General features: G+C 37.2%; 1 protein-coding gene across 12 annotated transcripts in view; it reads left to right on the top strand.

The window, feature by feature from the left end:
• LOC135202253 (uncharacterized) overlaps window positions 1-18371 on the top strand; it is a 1045919-nt gene that overhangs the window by 864423 nt on the left and 163125 nt on the right. For 2 of the 12 annotated variants that reach the window (XM_064231537.1, XM_064231536.1), the window contains exon 4: window positions 6713-6806. The exons of the other annotated variants lie outside the window; for them this stretch is intronic. In XM_064231537.1, the coding sequence (XP_064087607.1) occupies window positions 6713-6750 (38 nt within the window). In that variant the 3' untranslated portion in view covers window positions 6751-6806. The remainder of the gene's footprint in view (window positions 1-6712; window positions 6807-18371) is intronic. 12 annotated transcript variants of the gene reach the window in all.

The following is an 18371-nucleotide window of genomic DNA, read 5'->3' as shown; positions in this document are numbered from 1 at the left end:
CATGCAAATATTTTAGTATCTTAATAATGTATTTTACATGTTTTATCAGCATCGTTTACGACATAATTAAAAAAGAAGACTATTAATGAAAAAAAAGCACAAAAAAAGAAAGCATTTCATGCCATACTAGAACGCAAAAAATAAAAGAACATCAATAACCAATTGCTGACTGACTGCATTTGAAAGGTACAAAGTTTTATAAAAAAAAAAAAAAAAAAAAAAAAAAAAAAAAAAACAATTCCACCCCCTTCCCCATAAAAAAATATTGATGACAAATATAACATTCCCTAAGATTATTCTAATGAATTAGGCTCGATGCTGATCGAAAAATCTTGCATGAAAGCATTACCACAATTACTGACACCCACTAGTCAAGGGCTCATGCTAGCGAAAGTACAGCTTAATTTAATCATCAAGTACAAATAAAGCTTAACTTTATAATCCAGCTGTCGAATGCCCTACTAAAACGTTACCACGCTCTGCGAATGTGCTTATGGATTATAAAAGAAAATTCTAAACATTTTTATAACTTGTCTCTGTCGCGGGATTAACGACCAGAGGGCACAGAGATGATTATTAACCCAATGCACGAAGTCGTCTGGTCACACGGAATGACCTCTTCTCGATTCTCTGACATTTTAGATACGTTCAAATTTGATGGCTGGATCTAGGTTTTCAAGGGGAAAATATCCAAAGACTTTGGAGAATAGGAAGGTTAAGCATTGGTGGTAGGCGGCCGTTTCATTTACCAGTGCGAGTAAGTCGTGATCTTGTTTTTTGATAAAATGTAGGTTATCTTTCATACTGATATTTGCAGCTTGACTTCTCGTGTATTCTGTAGGTTGAGGGCTTCACCATTTTCCTGAAAGGAAAGGAAGTGCGTTAGTAACGTGAAAATAATGATTTCATCCAACAAAAAAGAATAGTAGAAGATTTAAAAGTAATTCTTATAAAAGGGCGTAAAAAAGAACAAGAACACTAAAGATATTTATATGTGGAACATGTCTCATGAATCCCTGAAGTCTTCTCTGCATAGAGAATGAATAGTTCAAGGTACAGAATAAATTTTTTATATTTACGAATATTGCAAGAGAGAGAGAGAGAGAGAGAGAGAGAGAGAGAGATCTGTAATGCAATTGTGAAGTTATAATACTGACATCCTATATAAAGAAGTTTACGAGCTTATGTTGATATAATGTAACAAGACTTGAAATTTACAGCAGGACAGAACTCTCTCTCTCTCTCTCTCTCTCTCTCTCTCTCTCTCTCTCTCTCTCTGAATGCTGTTGTGTCCCCAGTGTCCTTTCTCACCACAACGCTTCCGTCTTTTTCCTCCTGCCTCCTCCTCCTCCTCCTCCTCCCTCCCCCTCTCTCCCTCCCTCCTCCCCCACCCCTCTTCCCTCTTCCCCCCTCACCTCTCACACCCACCGGACCAGTAGGTAACACCTCCACGCCGCGCTGGAAGTCCATTGACTACTCCACCTTGGCGTCCCAAAGCGGAAGCTCCCCTGGAGTACTTGCTAAAAGTTGTCATCGGATGCGGCGACTGGCTTTCCTTTTCCCAGCGAATTTCCTGGCTTGACTAAATTAAGCCTTGTTACACGCTACTCACAAAATGAAGTCCGTTGTCCGTGCAGGGCGGGAGGCCGGGGACGGGGGCAAGGTGGGGGGGAAGCGTTGCCCACCCCGGGTGAGGGGATCTTGGGGGCGTGATGGAAAGGGATACCGAATGCCCACGGAGGTAGCTTAAGTGATTGGACGATGTGATGTCATATGCCAGAAGGAGGGGGAGGAGGAAGTGTCGATATTTGTACCATTTTGTGGCGATGGTTCCTTTTGTTTTTCTTTTATCTAGTTTTTTATTTCATTTTCCCTCTTTACATTCTAAAAGTCAGTTCCCTATTTGGCTTATTCTTTATGAATGATTGTTCATATTTATTATAATAATAATAAAGCTTAAGAATGATTATATAACACAACTCACGTACGTTTTTCATTAGTACTTTCGTTTAAAATTTCAATCAAACGTTGGTTATGTTTACACAGCGGAAGTGTCTGAACTATACGTAGCAACGTATATCTTCAGGATAGAAAAAACGTATATTAAATATGTTCTCAGGAAAGTCAGAATGTATGCTCAGAGGAAGGGTGGAGACCGTTCAGTTTTCTCGATATGAGATGTATTTCCATTTCATCCGAAACATAGAAGCTTTGCTGAAAGGTTATAAAACAGAGCTGTAACTTGAATATCAGTGTGTAAAATGAGACGCGTTTCGCACATAGTCGAAAATTGGAAACAAAGTATGTTGCTACGACATATTTTAGGAAAGGATCTCTTGTTTCATTTTTTGACAAAGACCTTAGGATCACTAGCAAGCAATGGAGAGAGAGAGAGAGAGAGAGAGAGAGAGAGAGAGAGAGAGAGAGAGAGAGAGAGAGGAATGAATGAATGAATATCAGTCTATTGGGAATAGCTGAATGTAACTAAATATGTTTAACTAACAATAAAAATACGAAGAATCAAAGGCACACCAACGCAGAAACTTGAGAGAGAGAGAGAGAGAGAGAGAGAGAGAGAGAGAGAGAGAGAGAGAGAGACTGCATTAATATTCATAGACTGCTTCGTTTGAGTACAAAGTATCTTCCGCTAAACAGGTTAAAGTTGCAGCTGTAGAAACTGTGACCGGAAGACTGCGTTCCGTATCAAGGTGTGTTCTTGGTTGCTCAAGACGGTCACAGAGAGAGAGAGAGAGAGAGAGAGAGAGAGAGAGAGAGAGAGAGAGAGAGAGAGAGAGAGTTTATTGCAATATTAATTGTTCCCATTACCACGATTCAATTACTCCATACACTGAGCCTTAGAGATTATTACCAAACTGTCAGTAAAAGTCTGTACTGAGCAAGCATATAGGAAGACAGACCGAGGAAGAGAGAGAGAGAGAGAGAGAGAGAGAGAGGAGAGAGAGAGAGAAGAGAGAGAGAGAGTGTGTGTGTGTGTTTGAAGTTATATCTACTCCTTTACATAACTTAAGCAATTCGACCACTCTTTACATGGAGCCACAGAGATTTGCCAAAAATATCAGTTGAAAGCTAAATCGAATAAGCATAAAGCGAGAGAGAGAGAGAGAGAGAGAGATGGACAGGCCTTTTGTCACTGGTCGTATACGAAGACGTGGTATTTTTGCACCATCACCAAAGCATACATACCAAAATTAGGAAAAATTTTCTGGCCCTCAGCCGAACACCAAATGCATCTCGGGAGGAAGTGACGACCCCTCTGCAACGGGGTCAGCTCTCCACGTCATACGATAAGGGCAGCTCTCTCTTCTCTCAGTACTTCGCTGCCACTTGATGGTATCTCCTCTCTTCCTTATGCAAATGAGAGATGATCTGAGTGCAGAGCAAAGCGAGGGAAAGTCTCTGTGTAAGAGATAATCATGAGATGAAGGGTGAAAGGGGTTTTTGTAATGAGAGATAATTTCATACAGAGGATTGGAAGTGATAGATTCGTTGCATTTGAGAGATGGATAATCCAGAGAAACGTGATTAAATAATTCACAAAGAGAGAGAGAGAGAGAGACTTTGAAGTCGTAGAAACTTGCATAGGTGAATTACATATGGGTGTAACTTCAGTCAATTCTGATCACATCTAAGAAAAACCATGATTTTTACCAATTTTAATGACATCGGTTCCTGTTTTTAAAACGGAAGAAATTACTGGTCTTAAAAAGGTTATGCATATATGTTTAACCCTTTTTGCAGGATTTGCAGTCTTCATTATGACCTATTACCGTTGACAGTCTTAACGCTCAGACCTACAGACCCAAAGTTGTTTACCTTTACTTATTCTCATTAATTTTTTGTTTGTGTGCAGTTTCAACTAAGCCTCATTGTACAGCATAAACAATTCAATTCACCCTATGAGTTTTTCGTTATTTTTCTTTTACATTATTTTTTCACTCGAGTATTTATTTCTCTGTTGTGGCTTCCCTATACTAACGGGGCCATATATAGCATCCTGTTTTTCTAACAAGGTTGAAGGTTAGCTATAACTAATAATAATAATAATAGTATATACATAATGATTCATGAATGTCCCATTCATACTGAGGCAAACATTGACCCCGTGAACCAAAGATAGAATGGATATATCCGGTTTCTTCGTTAAAATAAGAGCTTTTACTTCATTCTCGCAGATCAATTAAGGAACGTGCACGAGAAGTTGATTTTAAAAACAAGAAATTCGTATTATGGTTTTTCATCGCCGAGTCGGTTTTTTTTTTTATTTAAACCTGTTTCCTTCGCGTGATGAGACATCTGGTTTATGCTTTCATTTGAGCTGTTATCACCGGATGGATATATAGATTGAAAACATTGAGGGTATATTAATATATATATCATATATATATATAGATATTATAATATCATATATATATATATATATATATATATTGTGTGTGTGTGTGTGGTGTGTGTGTGTGGTGTGTATATATATATATATATATGTGTGTGTGTGTGTGTGTGTGTGTGTGTATATGAATTTTTTTTTTACTTATACACCCGTGGATAATATTCGTATCCACAAACATTAGGCCGTTAATATCGTCTACTATCAAGGAGGTTAGATAACCTCCTTGTCTTCTATCCGATTCAAAATGCCTTAGGAACAACTGACACCCAAGGGGCATTAGCTTAGTGGCATTACTACTGATCAGTGCTTCTGCGCCGGTCAAAGTCACTGTCTGTCGCAAATTCTAAACCAGTTCATAGTTCGAATCCTAGCTAGTGCTGAAGTAATTGTTCAGTTATAATTATCCTTGGGTATCAGTTATTTCTAAGGTATAATGAACTGGACATTAGACGATATTTGTGGCTTAATATATCCGAACATGTATGTGCAATACTTTCACACGACGATGGTAAATATATTACCATCCTTCACGATTGAAACGGGAATTGATGGAAGATTGAATTGATTCATGTTCGACCCGATGGAAGTCTTACTGGAAGACTTAATCTAAATGTGTGAAAACATCGAGCACGTTTTCTTTTATTTGCTGTATCTACATGAGAAATTATGCACCCACCTGTAGATGCTTTTAATTACCGTCAAATTAGAATTTTAGCTTAATGTAGTGGTCACATTCAAATGTTGTTACCTGAATTATTTATAATTCATTTTCCTCCTTCACTTAGTTTACAAATGGCTTTTCCGAATCATTATTATTTTAAATAAGTCATGCTTGACTTCTGAGTACTAATACCTCAATTCATTCGGTTATGAATTTTGAACGATTTTTGTTGGAATTTTTGGTTTTGGCAAGATTTTTTTTTTTTTAAGACAATCCTTATCAAAGACCTTTTGTTTTGAATACTACAAGTAAATCCGTTGATAATACTTTTGAAGATCGTGTCATTAAACGGATGTATAAAAACTTTTGCAAGACTTTAATATATATATAATAGATATATATATATATATATAGATATATATATATATATTATATATACATACATACATACATTATATATATTATATATATATATATATATATATGTGTGTGTGTGTGTGTGTGTGTGTGTGTGTGTGTGTGTGTGTGTGTAATCCTTTAAGGAAGATAGTGCCATTTTAGACATATGAACAGGTGATGAACATTACTAGGAAATCTAAATAGATGCACAGGTTTATACCCCACTATATTTCTTACCAGTAATAATGTCTCTGACATTCAGTGGCATTACGAAGAAATTATTCCATCTCTTGAGTTATGAATTATAAAAAGATTGTTGTTGGTGAGATTCTCCTCCCACAACCTCCCACCATTGATTGAACCCCTTTCATTTTATCCACTTTTCCTCTTATTTTCTCATAATTTTCTTTCAAATCCTTCCACTTTTAATTTATTCTTTCGTGCCCCTTTCTGCCCCGGCCAAATACTGATCATTCCTCTTCCCCCCCCCCACCCCCCCCCCCAACCCCACCCCCAGAATGTTTAATGTGTCACGTGAGTTTTTGAAGCCATGTCCGGCAATTATAATTCCTTGAGCGTATTTTCATTGACATTGCCCTTCAGCAATTGACGTTCTTTATTATCAAGAACCAGCAGTAAGAATAATGAAACAGATGCGCATATTTCTCTTGGAATGAGAGAATGAGTTTTTTTTTTTTTTTTTTTTTTTAGTCTTTTCGCTTTTCTCAATTAGATGCATGCTACGGGAACTATTCTTTTATTTCCTGTCTTGTCTCCACCTATGTCCGCATTATTTGCATTAAAAGTGAATACAATCCTTATTCTTTTTGTTTCTTTAAATCTCTTTTATTTCTCTTGGACTTATCCCCAGTTATTCGCTTATTATTCACGCTCTTCTCTCCTACGATGTCCCTTGTCGTCTTTTCTTTTAGAATCTCCCTCTCTCTCTCTCTCTCTCTCTCATGCGAAAGTCTCCCATTCTTTATTCTGTTCTTCCTTTCTTTTATGAAGATTCTTCACCCAAATTTTTCATACGGTGTGCACCCTTTTCGATTTGATCCATAGGCAATTATTCTGCAGCTAAGACTTCATCAAGAATTTCTGCAAGATACTGATCCATTTAGAGTGGCTCTGAGGCGAACATTTGCTTCAATTTATAAAGACAGATCAAGAAAGCCGAGAATTGTAAATTTTTTTTTCTCATTTGTCTGATTTAACATTTTTGCTCCATTTTGCGCTTTCAGATCTCCCGATCTCACCTCAAATTATTGGGATTTCCTGATGAGACGAACAACATCTCCAGTTATTGGGATTTACGCTGACGAAGGCGAATCCAAGGTATGTGATGCTTGTGGGTTTCGCTTACTCGGGGAGAAAGCCTGCAAACTTCTATGTTGTTGTTGTTGTTGTTGGTGTTGGTGTTTTTGTTGTATTTGCTGTTGTTTTTCTTGTTGGGGTAGGAAGGTTCTATGGAAGAGCCTAAAAAGGTCTGAAAAATGTTTCGCGTCGACAAAGACAGGAAATTTAGGATAGGATATTTATGATTTATTAATTAGAATGAAAATGTAAAAAAATAATGTGCATGTCAAACAGTACAGAACAATTATTTCTGATAAAATATAGCGTATTTATTTTAATTTTCGCTGTTGAAACACCGCTCTATTTGACCGAATATTTTACCATGCGCCCCGAGTAAGCTGGAGGTCGGAGTCTAATCTTAACCAGTTAAATTCAACTCGAGGACTAATCCAAGTCCCCGTTAATTTGAGTGATCGCCGATATTACTGAAATTTTAGGACATAAGAATATCTTATAATTTTATATAGATATGTATTTTTTGAGTTTTTAGAGGCTTATAGTTTTTATAAGAATATCCTATAATTTTATACAGATATGTATTTTTTAAGTTTTTAAAGGCTTATAGTTTTTATGAAAATATCTTATAATTTTATATATATAGATACGTTTTTTTAATCTTTTAAAGGTTTTTGGTTTTTATAAAAATATCTTATAATTTTATATCGATATGTATTTTTTCATTTCTTTAAAGGCTTGGGTTTTTTTTTTTAAAAAATATCTTATAATGTTGTATAGATATGTATTTTTTTATCTTATTTATGGCCGTTTTTAATTCCATTAGAAATCGAATCTCCTTTTTATCGTTTTAAACATTAATCTTTAGAGTATCTATTTTAAACTCATTATTTATATTATTTCCATTTTTATTCATAGTCATCTTAGCCCCGAATGACCCTGTGGGTCCCAGTGCTTGGCTTCATGCCTAAATCATAAACATTATTCCATTCCAATAAGTAACCTTTCAAAACGTCTAACCTAACCTAAGGTAACTTCCGTAAATTTAAATCTTAATCCAGTTTCAAGACAAAGAAGGAAACCTAAAATCCTGTGTAACTGATAAAGTAGTCATTTCACTTACACGGTATTCTTGTTAGAGTCGCCAGCAATTCAGGCAATTGTTCATAAGGTCATATCTCAAATCATAACCTAACTTATCTACGCTCTTCAAGACCTAACCCAGTTTCCGGGTCTGAGAACAGAACCGACTTACTTCTGGTAACTCCAAGTCGGGGCGAGAACATAATTAACAACTCACACCGGTTCCTTGTTCTTTGATACCTGACTTTTTTTTTTCTACTTTAGCCTTCGGGTGCACTCATGATCATTAAGTTTTTCAGAAGCACGAGAAGTCGTTCAATTAGCGAATCATCTTTGTTTACAACCGGCTTACATGTTTATTGCTGGGCGACTTGCAGGTCGTCGGCTTGTTGAAGAAGGATAACCCTCGGAGCTAACTGGAACCACCGCGGAATGCTTTCCAGAGCTGCGATGTCAATTAACTTTTCGTTAATCATTTATTGATGTCAATTATCGTGAAATTAATCACTTACGGGAACAGCTGCTCGCCGCTGTCGCTTGCGTGTGTGTGTGTGTGTGTGTGTGTGTGTGTACGTTTGGGAATGCGGTTAGGTATTCACCTCTGAAACAGTTGTTATGCTTTTGTCTATGCAATCCTGGTCTTATTGTCTTCGTTTCAAAGTCAGTAACAGCCTCGGTTATGTTAAAAAAAAAACTAAGAAAAACACAAAGGTGAATGTATGTATGTAGCGGCTCGACGTGCTACTGATGAGCCTTTTGTGTAGGATTATGAAGGGGTTACTATTATGGAAGTTTTACCAGGACTCGGCAGTTAAACTGTGTATATGGGCATGGCAGTTGTGATATGTTGTTCATTCTCTGGAGCCATTTATATGCATCAAGCAACAAATGTCCTACAATATTCACTTCGCTCTACCTCGGAATTAAAATATTTTCATATAAGTTAACCGAAAGGCAATTTTTCAGTTAATGATAATCTCTTCCTCGCGTGGATTCGAACCAGCGCGCAGAGAAGAAATGAGGACTTCAGTGACGCAACGCTGGTTCGAATCCACGAGAGGACGAAATTATTACCAACTGAAAAATTCCCCTTCGGTTAACATATATGAAAATAGTATTAATTCCGAGGTAGAGCGAATTGGATATTAAAGGGCATTTGTAGCTTAATGCGTGTATATATGAATCGCGGTGATATAATTAGAATTCACACATTCTATATATATATATATATATATATATATATATATATATATATATATATATATATATATATATATATATATTTACACACACACCCCATTTGATCGTTTGGAGAAGTATCCCCAACATGCCTTATACCCGTCTCCTATTAGCGTGCATTAATGTAATCACTTAGCGTACCTGACGAAGTGTGTACCGGTGCTACTACCCCCCGGGCCCCCCGCCTTCAACTTCCAAGCAGGAGGGAATATTTTGGGTTTTGGGCGATGGCAGTTTTCGTGCTCTGTTAATTTGAGGGCTAATTGCTGCATGGTCGGGTTCGGCAGTCTTGGACGATGGAGGTCGTCACCAAGATGCAGTGAGTTTGACCTCTGGTGTTTTTTGTGGTTTTCCCCGAGTTTCAGCCCAATTCGGGCAGTTTTAACCCCCTTCTGTTCATAACCCTCCGGGTTAAGTCGTTCTTCCGTGAGGGTAAACGTAGAATTTTACTCAAGTTCTTGTTTTATTACTTGTTTTTTTTTTTTTTTCGGATCATTGTGAGACGAGTAAATTTATGTCCATGGTTGGTCTGAATTTTATTATTAAAGACTAATTTTTTTTTATTGATTCTCACGCCCGTATATTTTACGGAGATTCAGCTAAAGACACTTTACGAAAGGATAAAAAATCCTGCAAGACTTTTAGTATTCCTATTCATTTATGTATCAGTAGTTATTAAATTTGTTTGATTTCATCGATCAACTCGCTATGCGAGTAAAGACGATTTTTTCCACTTTGAGTCTTAGTACAAATAATAATTTGAAAAATTAACATAAAATAAAACCTGTGTATGTACAAATAATAATGTGAAAAATTAACATAAAATAAAACCCTGTGTACAAAATGTTTTTTTTAGAGAGGCATTCTTTATTTGTAAGGTGAGAGCTTACGTGTTTTTTTTCACCTTATCTATTCATAAAGCATTTTTATTTTCACTCTTTCTTTTAAACGGTTAGAATACAGAAGGTATCTAACAGAAAGCATGCGCACCCAGGGTTTTCAAGTACCCTGCATAGCCTCACAAAAATAAATAAATAAATAAAATTTACGCAAGATATTTTCAAGCAATATGCATATATAAAGTTTTTCCCAAGCTGCCTGCACACGCATAAGATTTTTTTTTGCAGGCAGGCTGCCAAAGCAAGATTCATTGCAAAAGCTACACACGCAATGCATTTGCATTTCAAAAATCCTGCAGACGCAAGAATGCTATGTCAACCAGCCTACGTACGCAAGAGGGGTGGGGGGGTGGGGGACGTTCGCAGGAGAGAATGGATGCTCGTATGTATCACATGTATGTATGTATATGCATGCGTGAGTCAAGTAGATGAATGTCGACCTGCTCTCTACCGCTCATTACTGGGCAGTAAACCTTTACGAGCTGAGACCTACAAATGTTTCCACGCCGCTTTACGACCGGGAATTACAGGGTAGAGACCATGTTCTGAGACCGTGGTAGAGACACTCGCGAGAGGAAGTCATCCATGGCCTCCTCCTCCTCCTCTTCTTCTTCTTCTTTCGGAAATCTTCACGTTTGCTCTTGGAATGTCGACTCTGTTGTCCCGTCCGTCTACCTTGTTTTTTCTTGTCCTTTGAAAATCGTCCAGTTTTCAGTTGGTCCCTGACACTCTTCACTCTCTCTCTCTCTCTCTCTCTCTCTCTCTCTCTCTCTCTCTCTCTCTCTCTTCTTCTTCTTCTTCTTCTTCTTCTTCTTCTTCTTATGCCGTGAAGATCTCGATGTTGTCAGTTGTAAGCGGACTCCACACCACCCCCGCATCTCTCTCTCTCTCTCTCTCTCTCTCTCTCTCTCTGATGATATCTCCACAAAATGAGTTCTCCGCCCAGTTACATCCAAAGGACTAGGTTACCAAAACTATATCGAAATTGTTATTCGTATAAAAAAAAATATGAGGAATTTCATGTGGAATCGTGTAAACTGATAAAACTGAAGGGAAAAATAATAATGCTTAAGTGATCCTTTGCATGTCGAGAGGAACGGGGAAAAAATATGTCAAAAATGGTTCATCAGACGGCACAAAGTAGAATTGTAGACATAAGTATAAAGTCAAAGTCAAGCGTAACAATGAATGGTAAACGCGTGGCGTGTGTCTGGAATTATTTATCGTCTGTAAAGATGAATAGTAGGAGATGATGTCTAAAGGACTGTTTGAACAATGTAAGATAGTAAACAAGTATATCTTGAGTATTAAGCTAGTATAATTGTTTATAATAAGGGTCAAATATGCCTAAAATGTAACCTAGTACCGAACTTTCCCTGAAAAAAAAAAAGGCGGGACGCCATATCTTAAACGGTAACCATAGAATCTTCTTGAAAACAATCTCGTTGTGTTTCCCACACCCAAATTACTTCACCGAAACCCTTTTTCAACTATCCTATCCTAATCCAACCTAGCGCCTTAGTGGCGTGTTTGGTATGGTCTTTGCCTGCCACCTCGGTGGCCGCGAGTTCGATTCTCGGTCATAAACAGTGAGGGGTCAGTGATGTGTATTTCTGGTAATAGAAGTTAACCCAACCTAACCTTACCTAGGAGCATGGCACCGTGACAGGTGCAATACTAGTATACATCTCGGGAATTTGCTGATTGGTGTGGCTCGGATGTAAATTACTGAACAAAATTTCTCGACCATACTTTCCTCTGCTCCTTCACCTTATGATTGTTGGCTTATTATCGGTGTTGTTTATTATTTGTTTCAGTTTTACTGACTGTTATTAACACATAAATTTGTTATTTATTTCTTACTTCTCGTTTCCTTTTTTTATGTTAATGTTCAAAGCATGTAAGTATCTAGCAAAGCATTTTCTTGAGAATTTTGAGTTTGTTATAAGTAATCATAGTAATAATAATGATTATTATTATTATTATTATATTATTATTTTATTATTATTATTATTTGAGAATGTTCCTCTCAAAGCATGGCCTATTCGTTTGTTCCTTAAGAATGTATATTGGCTGGGTATAATAATAATAATAATAATAATAATAATAATAATAATAATAATAATAATAATAGTAACACTGACAGTAATAACATCAGATGAAAAAGGCCGAACGGGGCAAGAGGTGGGCCAAGACAAACACGAAAACAAACCCTGGGGGATATATAAAGGTCGTGTCACACCTAATAACGTCTTTCCAACCTGCTCACCGCCGCCGTAACCCGATACCCCATTCTTAGAGCATAACGCCGGAATCGAATTACGAACGCTTTCAATTTATTTTTGGGTCGTCCCGCGGTTCCCATTACGAAATCATTCTCGGGGGGTATCATCAGACCGACTGTAGCCATTACGGATTGGCCACGGTCGCGAATTTACTGTTGTCATTTACAAGTTAGGTTTGGACGTCTATCGGGCATGGGGGCCGCTTCGGAGGCTTCGTAAATTGATTATGAAGTGGGCGTCCTATCTCTTAGATTACCTGGATTACCTGTGATATCTAATAGTGTGCTCTCAAGCCCCACCTTCTCTCTCTCTCTCTCTCTCTCTCTCTCTCTCTCTCTCTCTCTCTCTCTCTCTCTCTCAGGTTTCTGTGTTGATGTGTCTTTCCCTCTTTATAGTTTGTTAAACATATTTAGTTACATTTAGGTATTGCCAATAGACTTATATTCATTCCTCTCTCTCTCTCTCTCTTGGAGTACCTGGATTGTCCGTGATATCTTGATAGCTAAAGCCTCTCTCTCTCTGTAGCTTCAAATGACAGTCATTTAGACTGAAGCTCTGCCCAAAGCAAGCACGAGTTTTGTGACGCAAAGCAACATGCACTGGTTACTATAAAATGTGATTGAGAGTAACACGCACTGGTTTTAAGTACGCTCACCTACACCCCTCTTGGGATCCACTTTTATGATTCGCTTTTGATTGCTTCGTGATTTTGTTATGCACTTTGATCGTTTCCGTGTACCTTCGGTATTTCTTAGCTTTATTCGTATTTGACGTTTTCTGAGAATTTTTTTTTTTACCTTATCGTTTAGCATTTCATTGTTTACTGGTTTTTCGTCCTTTTCTGTATTTTTCTGTTATATTTTTCTATTATATATATATATATATATATATATATATATATATATATATATATATATATATATATATATATATATTATATTTATATATATATATATATATGTATATATATTTATATATATTTACATGTATATAGATATAATATTTACATGTATATATATGTATGTATGATATATATATATATATATATATATATATATATATATATATATATGCAATAACTTGATCACGAAGTATATAAAACGTGATGCTATGTATAAAAATAAATGTTTTTTTTTTTTTGCCACGAAGGAAAAAAATGAAAAAGCGAGTTAGCCGATAAATTAGAATTCTAATCGGGTAGATGAACTTATCATAAATAAGTTATTCGATATTCTGGGGTATTGGTAGGTGAATTCTTGACAGTACACGCACACACGTAATGAATATATTGATGTGTGTTTGTGTATGTGTAGGAGGGTGGGTATCTGCATACAAATGCATGTGCCCTATTGTGCCCATAAACATGGGCATGCACGTAAGCTTCAATGCCAAGTATTCGCCAGACAGTCCTTTTACAAGACATGCGACCGGACTGTGATTCAATACAATCTTTCATCTTGGCAGTTCGTTAAGCTTCCCCCTTTGTACTTTTGGCCCTTTGTCAAGTTGCGCAACCTCTCTCTCTCTCTCTCTCTCTCTCTCTCTCTCTCTCTCTCTCTCTCTCTCTCTCTTAACCCCCTTTGTCATGTCGTTTTCTAATCTACTGGTTTAACCGCTTTATTCTACTCATCTACGACGCGCTTTTCTGCGTGACTTCTTCCATCAAAGGAAAATCGTATTAGCATTAGTGATGGGCGTAGAGACGCCTTTGCTATATTGATAAGCTCCCGTGACCAGTACCGAAAGTAGGGACGGGTGGACACTATATAGGAGTCTGTTGGAGCGGCAGTGGGTCAAAATGAGACCTAAAATCTTATTCCCGATAGTAGACTATCTCGGGGAATCTTTTGGGAGCGTCAGTGCTGTGCAGTCAAGAATGAAAATCAACAGGAGAGAAAGTTGTTTCTCTCTTGCTTGCTTGCTTGCTTGCTGGTACAGACGTCAATGTCTATGATTTCCTTCAGTCTGTTTCATAAGATACCGTTTTTGTTTCAGTGTGTGTCGTTGATTTTAAGCACTGAATATCAATTTCATTATTCTCCATTTATCTTCTACTCAATAATTAATGGATATCCTGTTTGACTTATAATTCTTCAGCTTACAGATACCAACCGGTAGGATTTTGTAGGAATTAGTTTCTCTACATAACAACCAAATTGCATATTGATGAGTTGGGTCGCAGTAATCTATAGTATTTAAAGTACCCTCTCCTGTTGAATACATATCAAAGGGAATGATAGCATTTATTGAGTACAATTAGTCACGTCCTTCCCTTGGAGAGAGAAGTGGGAGAGCTATGCAATTGTACAACTCTCATAAGACTGTTGACCAGAAAGGAGAGAGAGAGAGAGAGAGAGAGAGAGAGAGAGAGAGAGAGAGAGAGAGAGAGAGAGAGAGAGAGCATATTTTCATTGTTCGCTTATCTGCCGTCTCTTCACGCAGCCCATATGGGACAGCATACCAATAGCATACCCATTATCTCATCAGATACCTAATGATTGCAGGGTATACCAATGCAATGACTCTCTCTCTCTCTCTCTCTCTCTCTCTCTCTCTCTCTCTCTCTCTCTCTCTCTGTCGAGTGATTTATGTAAATTACTCCATAACCCCAAAGAATGGGTTTCTGCCCGGTAATATTGGCAGAGACCAACAGTCCAAAATTACGTGGGCGAGAGGAGAAGGAAGAGGAGGAAGACGGGACAGAGATGGAATACAATTGATAAGACTTTAGGGTGGAAAAAAAGAATTCCATTATGCGACGCACAAGGCGTCTTTGAATGGAGCCAGAAGGTACTGTGGTAGTGAATTTCGGGTTTATCGTGTGACGCAGACACACATACACAGCGCATGCATGTGCACATTACGTATATGTATATACAATATACAGGGTGTCCATAAAGTCCCAGTACCATTACAAGCAATAAATACTTGTAATGGTACTGGGACTTTATGGACACCCTGTATATGTATATAAACCAACGCTCAAGAAGATTAAAGAGAAATTATCTGCTGGGGTGACCTAGTACTAAAACGGCTACCTTTGGATGGATCTCTTGGTATAAATACCGCCTTTTCTGTAACTTTCCTCATTCATTGCCTATACCTGAAGAGAGAGGCAGCAGTCTCTGAAATATAGTGCTTAACTTTCTATATTTGGGCTCCTTTTATTAGGTGGAATTCTGTTGTAACAGAGCATTTTTACCAGTCGTGTATATATATATATATATATATATATATATATATATATATATATATATATATACAAAAATCGTAAAAACAGTATAGGAAATGCATTCACAACCCACACACAAGACATGCACAACAATAACTCACCGTAGGCGCAAATTGAAATCACAAGCAAAAAATAAATTAAATAAATAAAAAAGAGGGGTAGAGGCAGCTCTCTGCCATTCATTAACATAAATACGAAATGACCATAAATACATAATTATGAATGAGCGCATGCATGCACACGTCGGTATAGCACACACACACACACACACACACATTCGCCCCGGAGACAGAACGCCATCTGCTCAGCGGCCCATTGCGAAGTGAGCCTTCTAATATGTGCGTTTGTCTGAGCAATTATTGAATTAGCATGCATGAAGCCTCGACTGCATATGAGTCCGGAAGTCGAAGAGAGAGAGAGAGAGAGAGAGAGAGAGAGAGAGAGAGAGAGAGAGAGAGAAACTCTTTGCAACGTAGATGGACAATCTTTAGCGACTACAAAAATCTTTAGTCAGTGTTTGTTAGCGATGATCAATTTGCCAAGAAATGTCACAAATGCTATGAATAAGTCAATAAAGCCGAAAGAGAGAAGAGAGAGAGAGAGAGAGAGAGAGAAGAGAGAGAGAGAGAGGAGAGAACCTTTTGCAACGTGGATAGATTATCTTCAATCTTTAGCGACTACAAAATCTTTAGTCAGTGTTTGCTAGCGATGATCAGTTTGCGATGAAATGTCACAAATGCTTTGAATAAGTCGCTAAGTCCGAGAGAGAGAGAGAGAGAGAACTTTTTGCAACGTAGACAGTCAATCTTTAGCGACTACCACAAAAATTCTTTAGTAGGTGTTTGTTAGCGAAAATCAATTTGCCAGAAATTGTCACAAATGCTATGAATGAGTCGCTCAATTCCATCTAGATAAACTACGGCTTTCAGTGCGATTTGTCAGAATCGCTAATAGGGGATTTGTCGCCGAATGAAGAGAATTCTCAGCTGGGATTTGTTGCTGTTACGCTATCGTCGTCAGTATACGTCAATCCTTCATTAGAATTGAACCTCTCCCAGTTGTCTTTCTTGAGAATAAAATCTGGGTTCAAGTTGGTTACTTTTATCAAAAGAAAATTTTAAAAGTTGATTGTCTTTTGCTAAGAAATTCGTGGTTGTAAAGTTGATTGTCTTTCATTAAGAAATTCTTGGTGGTAAAATTGGCTTTTATCCACCAGCTTGCCATGGAGTTTCTTACTCGGGGAGTAAGCCTACAAACAACTTTGTTTTTGGTGTTATTATTGGGGGAGGGGGGGGGTGGAAGGGCTGGTAGGAAAGCCTAAGAGGGTCTGAAAAAGGGGTTTCGCGTTCAGTTAAAGATATAGGAATTCTATGATAGGATATCTATGATCTATTTATCAGAATGAAAATGTCAAAAATAAATACTGTGCATGTTAATCAGTACAGAAAGAAATTATTTCTAATAAAATACAGCGTATTTATTTTAATTGTCGTTGGTGAAGCAACGTTCTATTTGACTGTAGGTTTCAGCACGCGCCCCGAGTACGCTGGAAGTCGGATCACGCCTCGTTCATTCCCTTTTATTTCAACTGCAGATCATTGCAAGTGCGCTTACATATGCCATCCGTGTCTATCTGTTTGATGATTCGTCTATCCATAAGGTATCTCAAATAGCTATCGATAACTTTGTACCAGTGTTGAAGGAGTCATCTCTAGACCAAAAGAATCTTGAAATAGATTCGGAAACGAAATTAGAGTATTTTTTTATATATTCATCAGATTACCTTTCATGGTCTCGTAATGGACTTGAGAACGATCTCTTTATTTTTTTTAATAATCCAGCCATTTGCCGTCTTATCTCTCAAAAGAGATTTACGCTCTTTGGGGACATCAATGCCGCGCGCTACGGAACTTAAAGTCTACAAAACAGGCTGCCATCTCTTTTCGTAGTTTCGCATTGACACAAAAGCAGCAAAAATGTAAATATCGACGAATATTTTTCTGTAGTTTATATGTTTTCCTCGCTTCTCATTATGAACCGCGTTACTGTAAGTAGCCTTATTCCATGCAGTGGACATAGTAGAATTCATAAAAATAATCATAATAAGTGAAATCATTCCAGTGACGTCGCCATAATTGCCATAATTGATTGTTCAAATGCAGTTATAATAGCTAGCCACTATGCGTATGTATATAAATATATATAATATATATATATTATATATATATTATATCTATATATATATATATATATATATATATATATATATATATATATATATATATATATATATATATATATATATAAATATATGTATGCATGTATGTATGTATGTGAAAGACAGATAGGTAAACAGGAATTTTGTGAACTGTCTGAAATTTCAGGTAGATAGCGACATGCAGTTTAGGACATTTGATATATATATATATATATATATATATATATATATATATATATATATTATATATATATATATATATCAAGGGAGAAATGGAGAGCGAAAATAAAGCAAGAAAGAGAGAGCAAGGGAAACTAGAACTAGAAACGAATGTGCGTGAGAGAAGAGAGAGAGAGAGAGAGAGAGAGAGGAGATAGGGAGAAAGAGAGAGAGAAGGAATGGAGATATGGAGAAGAAATGATGAGATGGGAATGGAGTGAAATCGGAAAAATGGAGTTATGGACCTATAACTGAGTCAACTAGCGTAACAAAATGAGAGAGAGAGAGAGAGAGAGAGAGAGAGAGAGAGAGAGAGAGAGAGAAGAGAGAGAGAAGGGCGGGCCCTGGTTGGAAGGTGACTAAGGTAATAATTATGCTAAAAGTGCATCTGTTGTCGCTTAATGAACGGCCGCC

The sequence above is a fragment of the Macrobrachium nipponense genome, chromosome 30, assembly GCF_015104395.2.
Source record: "Macrobrachium nipponense isolate FS-2020 chromosome 30, ASM1510439v2, whole genome shotgun sequence".
In the NCBI taxonomy this organism is placed as follows: Eukaryota; Metazoa; Arthropoda; class Malacostraca; order Decapoda; family Palaemonidae; genus Macrobrachium; species Macrobrachium nipponense.
This window is presented reverse-complemented; position numbering and strand designations above follow the sequence as displayed.